General features: G+C 39.8%; 1 protein-coding gene across 1 annotated transcript in view; it reads right to left on the bottom strand.

The window, feature by feature from the left end:
* Nucleotides 1-3,641: 3,641 nt before the first annotated feature.
* Hp1bp3 (heterochromatin protein 1 binding protein 3) overlaps nucleotides 3,642-10,901 on the bottom strand; it is a 43,630-nt gene continuing 36,370 nt past the window's right edge. Inside the window, exons 12-14 of the mRNA XM_023722449.1 lie at nucleotides 9,796-9,907; nucleotides 6,473-6,589; nucleotides 3,642-5,413 (exon numbers count right to left, since the gene is read on the bottom strand). Of these exons, the coding sequence (XP_023578217.1) occupies nucleotides 5,119-5,413; nucleotides 6,473-6,589; nucleotides 9,796-9,907 (524 nt within the window). The 3' untranslated portion in view covers nucleotides 3,642-5,118. The remainder of the gene's footprint in view (nucleotides 5,414-6,472; nucleotides 6,590-9,795; nucleotides 9,908-10,901) is intronic.

Here is a 10,901-nt window from a genome sequence, read left to right as displayed (position 1 = left end):
TCAGATTTTACTGGCATATTTTAAGATATGCAGGATCATATTCATCATAGAGAATTTGTATGTGTATGGTAACTTCGTTTTGTCCCATTTCTCTATCTCTTCAATCTCTCCTCCTCTCCTCTACAGTAGCTATTTCCTTTTTCTTATTTTGTACTTTCCCCCCATACCATTCTTATTCTCCCCATTTGAACATTTGTCCTATTTCATAATATGTATTACATGTTTTGGACCTTATTTTGTTCCTCAAACCAGAGAAACAATGTAGTATTCACACGTGTCTGACTTATTTCACCTAGGAGTATGGTCTCAAGGTGCAAGCTCAGAAGAGTAAGTGCCTACCTGGCAAGTGCAGGGTCCTGAGTTCAATCCCTGGTACTACAAAAAAACAAAAACATTTACCTAGAACTTTCTCAAACTTATCCTTCATGGCAGAGTAGTATCCCATTGTATGAAAGAACCACATCCTTTATCCGTTCACCAGCTGATGGGCATCTGGGCTGTTTCCAAGATCTTGCTATTACAAACTGCCGCTGTAAACATGGGTATGCATATGTCACTACAATATCATGCTTTTAATTCTCCTGGGAAGACACTAAGGAGGGGCACAGCTGGGTCAAATGGAACCCCTAGTGTTAGTTTTTTGTTGAGCAGGTTTTCAAGAGGATGGCCTGGACCTGACACTCCGGTGAGGTCCTCTGAGGATCCCTATCTAGACGTTTCCTCAAGACTTGAGACTATATAAAAGACACAGAAGCCAAGAACTCCCTATCATGGCTTTCCTCAGGATAGCTCACTGGTTCTCTAGAATGTTCAAGCTTTTTTTTTCTACTTGGCCCAAGCTCGCTCTGCACAGCCTGTTTCTCTCTCCTCACTTCTACTTTTCAAATAAGTTTTGCCATTGCTCTTTGCTCATTTCAACTCTTTATTCGAGATGAGAAGAACCTGGGACCTAACTTCAGAAGGAGACATGAGCTGCTCGGAACCTAGCACCATTTGGGTGGAGACAGCCAGCAGAAACAGCCAGTGGACTCCGCTAACAATACAGGATTTTAAAGAAAATCTTGGGTTGCCTACATAACATTTCCCAGTAATACATCTAATTTTGCCAATTATTAAATTTACAACAAAAGCCATGGAATTAGTATAAGCAAACTTGACTTAGTAATTTCTGCATTAAGCTGTTTCTTTTTAGTTACTGGTACTGGTAATCAAACTTATGACCTCATGCTTACCAAGCAGGTGCTGTGCCACTGAGCTACCCCCACAGTCCCAAGCTGTTTCTGATGCGAAGAAAATGAAGGGGGAAATTTGAAGTTTGAAAACTGAAAAGAGGTAATCAAAGTGGCTCTGTATTCAAAATAAGGGAGTTCTAATTCTAGTGACCTGGAGCAAATCACAGAACAGCATTATGCCTCGGTTTTCCTTTCTGTAAAATAGGGACAATAAACTACAGTTACATCACCATGTTGCTAGGGTTACTTGTGATAATATATGTACACAGCCTGATGTGGAAGAGACTCAATGAATGTCTTGCTATTGTCAAACACTATGATGATTTGTAACATGCTGTTTAGTTGTGTGACCCCCCCACCCCCGCCAAGGCTATGTGTTGCCTGGTGGAAGTTAGGTCGTCAGGGTGCCCCTAGGAGACACTGGGACTCCACTTTGTTTTTGCCTAGCTGCCATTCTGTGAGCAGCTTCCCATAGCACATGCACCAGCCATTAAACAGCACCACCATCCATGGGTCCAAGCCCAACAGGCCAACTCATTCTGCACCAAAGCCTCGAAGCTGCGAGCCAAATGCACTTGCCCTACATTGAGTTTCCCAAACATTTTGTTACAGTAATGGAAAGCTACCAGTACTACTTTATTGAGACAAATTTAAATCCAAAATAGAACATTTTCCAACAGGAAAAATGACAGAACCTCTACAGGAATACGTTAGTATTTTTCCAATAAGAACAGAACTTTCACAGATAAATTTAAGTTTTTGCTTAACCTAAGAGAGGTAGTGACTATGACTTTTAAGGTTCCAGAGTGAAGTCTTTAACTGTATACACCTGTTGATTAAAATGTTTCTTCTAGGCATGGTGGGCACAGTGGCGCATACCTGTAATCCAAGCATTTGAGAGGCTGAGGGACGAGAAACTGAGTTTGGGGCCAACCTAGGCTACATGACGAGTTCAAGGCCAGCCTGAAGTATACAGGAAATCCTGTCTCAAAGTGAACATTTTTTTTTCTTAGTTGGCTAAACTGTAGTTATTGAACATAGCTGGTTTAACTCTTGACATGCTAGGGTAGGAAAAGTAAGACTAAGGAAGAATAATTTCATAAACTTTTTAAAGCAAGCATTAAAAAACCATTCATGAGGGCTGGCCTGGCGCCTGCTTAGGGGTTTGATCCCCGGTGTGCCATGCCGGCCCCACCTGCAGGGCACACTGAAGACTGCAATGGAGACCACACTTGGGCATGGTGGCGTGCACCTGTAATCCCAACACTTGGGAGGCTGAAACAGGAGAATCACTACGAGTCTGATCTATATAGTGAGACCCTTTAGACCTTTTCCTAAATACAGGAAAAAAAAAAAAAAAGAATGCATTCATAGGCTGTGTAGCTCTGCTATCTAAGTGCCTGCCTGACAAGTGCAAGGACCTGGGTTTGATCCCTTGTATCATACACATGCTGTGCCAGCCCCAGCTTCCCAGACACGCAGTGCCAGCCACTGAAACTGGGCATGGTGGCACACATCTGTAATCCCAGCGCTCGGGAGGCTGTGACAAGAGGATTACTAGGTATCCGAGCTGTGTACCGAGACCCTGTACCAAATAAGTAACAAACATAAGATTTAAAAAAAAAAATCAATCTGTCCATGAGCAGGGCTAGCAAAATTAGGTAAAAGAAGAATAATGGGGAAAAAATTATCAAAGGTACTGGCATATTACTTAGCTGTTATTTTCGTGTAACTTCCTCTTCATTATACCCAAGAGATGATTAAACTTACATGTTTCCTAAGGCTTATAGAGGACTCTGCTTCCTTTAAGCGCATGTGAACGTTTTAAGATCAAGTTCCTAGCTACTGATGAGGCTGAGGCAGGAAAATCCCAGGTTTAAGGTAAGCTTGGGGTGCTTAGTGACAACACTGTCTCAAGATAAAAAGGGCTGGGGATGTAAACTGGCACTTCCAGGGTTTAATCCTGAATCCCAGTAAGGGGAAAGTTACCTTCTAGAATTGTTTTTAGAGTTCATTTGTTATCCTTTAAATGTTGTAACTTTTTTTTTTCTAGTCTAAGGATCATTTGAACATTGAACATTCACTAACTATAAAAGACTTAACCCTACTATCTTAAAAAAATAATGTGATGGTTCTGGGGAGTGAACCTAGGGCCTTGCACATATTAGGCAAGTGCTCTACCATTAAGCTACATCTGATAATTCTTAACACAAAATTTTTAAAAATCTTTTAATAATCAAACAACCAGTATTAAACGTACCTTACCATCAATATAAATTCTAAAGGAAATAAACTGGACCTTGTATTTAAAAAGGAAAGTGATGCTGTCTATTGACAGTAGAAAAGACTCACTGAAGGGCAGCACTTAGCTATTTCTAAGGATATACCAGAAATTTAAGCTACAGTTCAGCAGCTTTTAAAATTTCATGTTTATTCATATTTTTCAAAATATTATGTACATAAAAAAAGGAAGATTTACAACAGGAAAGATTGCCTTACATGCAGCACGAACTCCAATGAGCGCATGATGGGATCACACACGGTGACGGCCTCACTCAGGTCCGTCTTCTCAAGTCCGTTTCCCAGCCACACTCACACTGAAGATGGGGCCCAGCAGACGACGCAGTGGAATGAATATAAAACAAACACCTTCTGCCTCTGGCAGCCCGCAGGGGCCCAGATGATGTATGCCAAAGAGTTTAAGACAATTAAGTGCCACAGGGAAGAGAAACGAGGGCCAGAAATTGATATTTCTCAAGTAGAAAGCTAGTACTATTTTAGTACAAATTCTCAATACTAAAACAAATGCAAATAAAAAAAAGGGTTAGGTAGTAGGGCTTCATTTACTTTTCTTTTTCTTTTTATTTAAAATATCTCAAAAAGGAAGCCAATTGCTTGGTATCAAAAGTGCTATTGAAAGAAAGGGGAAAAATTCATAGATGAATCTGAAATCTATTTTATTTAAGCAAACTATGTTTTTCCACTTAACGGTTCTACATTTGTAACTCTCCAACATTTCCTCATAAAAAAGGCAAACAGTAAATGACAACTCATGCTTCAAATATTAAAAAATATATTTAAACATTTCCTCAAGAAGACTTCATACGTTTTGATTTTTTGGTAACAGAGATGACACTGGAAATTGGACTCAATATAGTCCTGTGTTTCCCCTGCAGTCAGAACCAAGTGGTGTAGAGAACTTGTGCTTGCTGTGAAGGGACTGCAATGCTCTGGGCTAGTGAGCTGTCAATGTGAAAAGTGGCCCATTTTCAGAAATAAATGTGATCACACTGTTTCAAGGTTATTTCCAAAGCTAAGTTGTCTCTGTTCAGAGTTGGAGAAAGAGGATTAGTGGAGTAACTTCATAAATAAGATTAATTATTATAGCTATCACTGAAGTCTCCAGGCAGGAGGCTTTACCGTTCCGTCAGTGCTACAATGACTTTTTTTATTTCCAGCACCTGACCAGCATCCTGTTCTTGATGCATTCTAAAAATATAAAAATCTTTACAAGTGTTTAGGTAAAAGCAGGAGACACCGAGGAAAAGGGAAAAATGGAGAGGGAGGCACCAAAGCTTATCATAAAAAACACAGAGAGGTTGGGGTAGGTGGGACAAAAAAGTTAAGTATAGATTATATAGTTTAGAAGCGTCCCAGATTATGGCAGAAATCAAAATGATGGGGGGGGAGGGGAGGAAAGGGTAGGCACCAAAAACAGCACCTAAAGCTAACAAATGCCTAAACAGGATTATTATACGCCCTCCCCACAATGTTCATATGGGAGGAAAAAAAAGAAATTTTGTAAGCATCAAAACTAACAAATGCACACTGACCTTATAAAATAAGACTTTGAATTTTATCATGACACCTTTTCTTGCTATAAAATTTACTTTTTTGTTTTGAAAGACTTCTTCATGTTGGATTTGCCCTTGCCAGGTAATTTCACTTCCTTTCTCACACTGGCTGCAGGCTTCTTCACGGAGCTACCACTCGATTTCTTGATGACTGAGGGTGAGGGTCTGGCTTTCTTGGCAGGAGTTTTGGCCTTAGGAGGGGATTTCTTGGGCAGGGGCCTAGCTTTTCCCCGCTGAGCGGCTGGAACTTTAGGTGCAGGCTTGGATCCTCTCTGCTTCATGGGTGCCACTTTCCTTTGGGACTTGGCTGGAGTTTTCTTTTGCAATCTGTGAAAACAAGAAAGCAAAGTCGACTAGTCACTCAACACATGAAAAGATTGACTTTGTCAGGACATCTAGGTACTTTGTCTAAAGAGAAATGGTACTCATAGACTTCACCAATGGAAAGAAAGAGGAATATGATTTAATTTAATGAACTAGAAAGCTTATTAAAACTGTAAAAAAATTCAACCAACTCATAGAAATCATGATATTTTCCCAAGGAAAACATGAAACTATTTTTCTTTAAATAACTATGGATATATACATGTTTTGCCAAGGAGTACATTATGTACTCAAATTGCTTGAAATTTCTAATTCAGAGTTACTGCCTTTTCAAGAAAACAATAAATTCAAATGTTATACAAAATACCCAGAGAAGCCAGAGTGGCGAAAACACTTCTCTGCATTCAGGATCTGTAAATATTGGAATATTGGCATCATTTTATACTCTAAGATTTTTTTTTTTATTAATGTACTGGGGATTGAACTAACGACTGAACTACATCCATAACCCTTTGTTATGGTCTGTGTCTCATTGTCCTCACAAAGCCACATGCATTCATGTGGCAGACTTCTAGAGTTTGTGATTAAACTCATGATCCTCTGGGATTATGGGTGAGTGCTATACCCAGCCTGGGGCAGATAGCCCGAATGCAACATAAGGGAGACAGACTTGCTCTCTGTAGCCATTGTTGCCGCTGGTCCTCCCACTTGCTCTTGTTTTGCTGTATTCCACTGCCATGAATGGCTGCCCTCTGCCATATGCCACTCTGCCTTGGAGCCAGCTGAGTACAAACTGAAACCTCCACTGACTGTGAGCTAAATAGACCTTTCTTTCCCTAAGTTTGAGTGTCAGGTATTTACCCCAGCAACAAGAGAAGATCAACAGATATTTTTTAAATTCTTTTATTTTGAGAAACAGTCTTGCTAAGCTGCTCAGACTGGCGTCAAACTTGCAATCCTCCTGCCTCAGCCTCCCAAGTAGCTGAGACAGCATATGTACACTACCAAGCCTGGCTCATTCATCACCCTGCCAACAAGGGTCTCCCAACCATTCATCCACACCTCCTCTTAGGTGGCGGCTCCTCATCCTCAGAGTCTTCTGATGACTCATCTTCATCTTCATCTTCTTCCTCATCTTTGGAGTCATCTGGCTCTTTCTTTGGAAATAGAACTCCTGGGCTAAAGGAAAGCAAAACAAAATAAAAAACTCCCCAGAAGTTTCACATAGCACAAGGAAAAGAATGCTAACCTATACACTTCTCAATGGACATTTCTGATTTCTGTTTCCCTCTCTCACAAATGTGAAGTTAGGTAATAAATTTTAGATTACAATTTAACCTATTTTTGAACATACAAAATCACGACAAACCTATGAAAAGTCTCAAAGCATATCTTACTCCCTTCTTTTCTACCATTTAATAAAATGGATCCTTACTCATGTTCGTATTTTTATTTTTTGATAGGGTCTCATTATGTACATGTAGCCCAGGATCATGGTGATCCTCCTGCCTCAGGCTCCTGGGTGCTGGGATCACCAGTGTGAGCCACCGCATCTGCTACCACTCCCCAGTAAGTATTTATTAAACTCCTACATCTAGCATAAGTACACAGCAGCAAATGGTCTAGGACCGTAAACAGTCTACATAGCAGTACAGACCTTTTGGTTTAACAATACTGGCAAAAGCTGGATGCTGTGGCATACACCTATTACACCAGCATTTAGGAGGCTGAGGCAAAGGAACAATGAGTTCACACGGGCAGCTTAGTGAGACCCTGCCTCAAAAGGTAACAAAAATAAATAAAAAGGGCTGGGGATATATCTCAGCATGAAGGCCCTGCACTACGTTCCTAGAACTGCAGAAACAAAACAAAACTGGCAAAAGACCTCAGAAATTTAAGTATCTCCAAAGTCTTAGTGAAACCTGGCAAGGATATCCTAAGTCTTTGTCCCTGTTAGCAATCTTGATTCTTTTGATTGATATGCACTTAAATTTTGGCATTTTATGGTTTTGACTTTAAGTATTAAATTTAATGGTATAGCTGGGCATGCTAAAGAATGCCTGTAGCCCCAGCTTCCAGAAGTTCAAGGCCAGCATGGGCAAATTAGTGAAACTATGTCTTAAAAATTTAAAAAAAGCTGGGAAGGTAGTATGCTCTGGGTTTATTCTTAATTTTTTTAACTTTTTATTTTTTTGGGGGGGTAGAACCAGGGATTGAACTCAGGCCCTTGCGCTTGCCAGGCAAGTGCTTATTCTACTGAGCCATTTTCCTGGCCCCATGCCCTGGATTTAAATCTTCACCACCACCACCACTCACACAAAAAGAGAAAAAGAGAAAAGGCAAAAGCTTAATGAAAAATTACTCATTCAACCAAGTACCAAGTAATATTTTTACATACAAGTAAGATAGTTACACTGTAGTGTGGCTAAAACGGGGTCTTAGTGGTACAGGCCACAGGACTTACTAGGAGTAAATACATTAGGAGAATCGCATCAGTGCACAGAATAATGCATAGCCTAGAAGAGGCATTTAATACATCTTTTTGTTTTAATGCATAAAAAAAATATGTACAAAAGACAGGTTTCCAAATAAACGTCCCTGTCTCTAAAGTATGAAGGCAGAGTGTGGATTCTTGAAAGCAGTCAATGTTCTCCCACTTCATAGCGGACAATCATGACTTATGCATAATTATCTTTTTTTTTTTTTTTTTAATGTGTGTGTGTGTGGCCAGCTCAGCCCACCAGGGGGCAGGGCTGGCTGGCATGTGGTGCTGGGGGATTGAACCGTGGTCCCTGTGCTTTGCTAAGCTTGTTCTAAGTAGGTGCTTTAGACCACTGAGCCATCTCACCAGCCCCAATGCATAATTATCTTGATAGTCTTCTAGCATTGTGATGTAAAATAGAAGCCAGGCATGATGGCACACTCCCGTAATGTAATCCCAGCACTTGGGAGGCTGAGGTAGGATATCACCATGAATTTAAGGCCAACCTAAGCTATATCACAGTGAGTTTAAGACTAGCCTGCTCTGCAGAGATCCTACCTCAATACAGCCCTGTCTCAAAAAACCCCCAAACATTCAAGAATATATAAATAAAGTTCAGTACTTAAAAACAAAAACAACCCACCCCTCAAAAAACCGACTGAAATAAAAATGTATTTTATATAGAGAAAGAATGAATACTGAAACAATTATCCAAAGACTTCAAAGAATCTGATGCTTGGCTTCAGCAGTTATCTAGTAATAAATAAGCTTTTTTTTTTTTTTTTTTGTAAATGGCAAGTCTGTAAAGCTATTCTCTTCTAGTTTTTTCTTTAACACAGAAGAAATGATTTACTGTGTGTTTTATTTTGGCGGAACCAGGGATTGAACTCAGGCCCTTGTACTTGCCAGGGAAGCACTTATTCCACTAAGCCATCTCCCTGGCCCCTACTGTACATTTTATACTCAGCCAAAAGCATAAAAAATAGTCCAGAATGCCACAAGTCCAGGGCAAAAAATCGAGGGACTGCTTCGTTTGAACCAGGTAGATCTCTGAGGTGGTCTTGGTGATCAGATGGCAATGAAGTTCTAATCCATTCAGAAATTCTAGATAGCAGGCAGTCTAAAACTTAATACAAGTGTTGTCAGCCTCCAGCATTCTTTTTTTTGTTTGTTTTTTTCTTAGGGAAGGGTCTACAGGATATTCAGGGTCTCACTACTAGATCGGATTCATAGTGATCTGCCTGTTTACAGCCTCCCAAGAGCTGGAATTACAGGTGTGCGCCACCACGCCCAGTCTCAGCTGCCATCTCAGCACATCCTGGGGGCGGGGCTGGCACAGCAGGCCCGGATATTGAACCCCTGGTCCTTGTACCTGTTTGCAGGTGCTTTAATCTGCTGAGCTATTTGGCTGGCCCTCCAGCATTCTTTATTTCTGCTCCTTTGGCTTTCATGGGTATAGGAGCTATTTTACTTGAACCTCTCCCCGAATTTTTCTTCTTTTATATTTCAGCCTGCACAGTCACTTCTTCCTCTGCTTATCTCTCATGGCGCAGAGGTTTCTATGAAAATGGCATTAAAGTTGGGAGCTCTCTTCTAGTTTTCACACAGGTGGTGGTTAATGCATCAGTAGCATGATCTCTAAGGTATCTTCACAAGAAAAGTCTTCTAATCCTGGTTAAATGCACAGTATAGCCAAACTCCCCTATGGTTATTTAGGAACCATTTTTCATATTTTATTATATTGCCTGAGGTCTTTATGTTCAAATTATTTCCAGTTTAGTGTACAGTAATGACGATAAAATTAACCCCCCCCCAAAAAAAAAAATTAAACTAACCCTGTGACTCAAAGAGTCAGATTTTAAATTCCTAATGACCAATACCTCACTTAGGGGTAAGTGCTCACCTTGGGTAATATGGAAAACAGAGCTGGAAGGTGCCACTGAATCCTTTACCAGAGATCTGCTCCATCCACCCATTCTTTTCACATTTCTGCAGAGTTTTCTTCAGCAAATGCACTGAACAAAAATTCAGGAGTGAAAAATGTAAACTAGTTATTCAGATTTGGTAATTCTCTCAACTACAATTACTTGTCCGCTAGTTTACACAGTAACTGACATGTGTTAATGGAATCCTGTGTGACCAAAGGTATGAATTCAGTTCACTAAACATTTATTAAATATCCATAAATTTGGCAAAATTATTCACAGAAAAGGAAATACGTATCCACAGAATAGTTAAATCAGCAAACAATAACAAAACCTAAAGGCTTCACCAATCTTATCTTTTGTACAGGTACAAACATAAGATGATTTAATAACCAAACACACCTGCAAAATCAGTGATATCAATTAAAATTACATGTATCTTTTAACACTTTTGGGCAGCTAGGTATGGTGGTGCAGCCTGTAATCTCCGCACTTGGGAGACTGAAGCCGGAGAATGACTGCAAGTTCCAAACCAGCTTGGGCTACATATGTAATGAATTTAAGGTCAGCCTGAACTATATAGCAGGACTTCCTTTCAAAAAATCCAAAGACAAGGGGCCAGGGAGATGGCTCAGTAGAATGAGCATTTGCCTGGCAAGCGCAAGGGCCTGAGTTCAATCTCTGATTCAGCCAAAAAACCAAAAAAAAAAAAAAAAAAAAAAAAAAAAAAAAACAAAAAAACAAACCAAAGACGAAACAAACACAAAAACCACACATTTGACCAAAAGAATCACAAGAGAGCCTACAAGGGTTATATAATAAGCACAATTAAATATAATGCATACCTTTGTAATAGGGAAAAGATAAAAATACCAGTTTTCAAAGTAGATAGGAAAACAAAGCATTCCCTTGTGACATTAAAAAAATGCATGTTAAATATTAACACTTTAAAATTTTTAAATTTTAAATTAACATTATGTGAAATAGGAAGAAAATTTTGTAACAAGAGGGGAGGAAAGAAAAGTTTAAAAAATGAGAAGAAAGGGGCTGGAGAGATGGCTCAGTGGTCTAAAGCACCTACTTG

This window comes from Octodon degus, unplaced genomic scaffold (genome assembly GCF_000260255.1).
Source record: "Octodon degus isolate 3935 unplaced genomic scaffold, OctDeg1.0 scaffold00092, whole genome shotgun sequence".
In the NCBI taxonomy this organism is placed as follows: domain Eukaryota; kingdom Metazoa; phylum Chordata; class Mammalia; order Rodentia; family Octodontidae; genus Octodon; species Octodon degus.
Note: the sequence above shows the minus strand (reverse complement) of the source record. Positions and strands in the feature narration are given on the sequence as shown.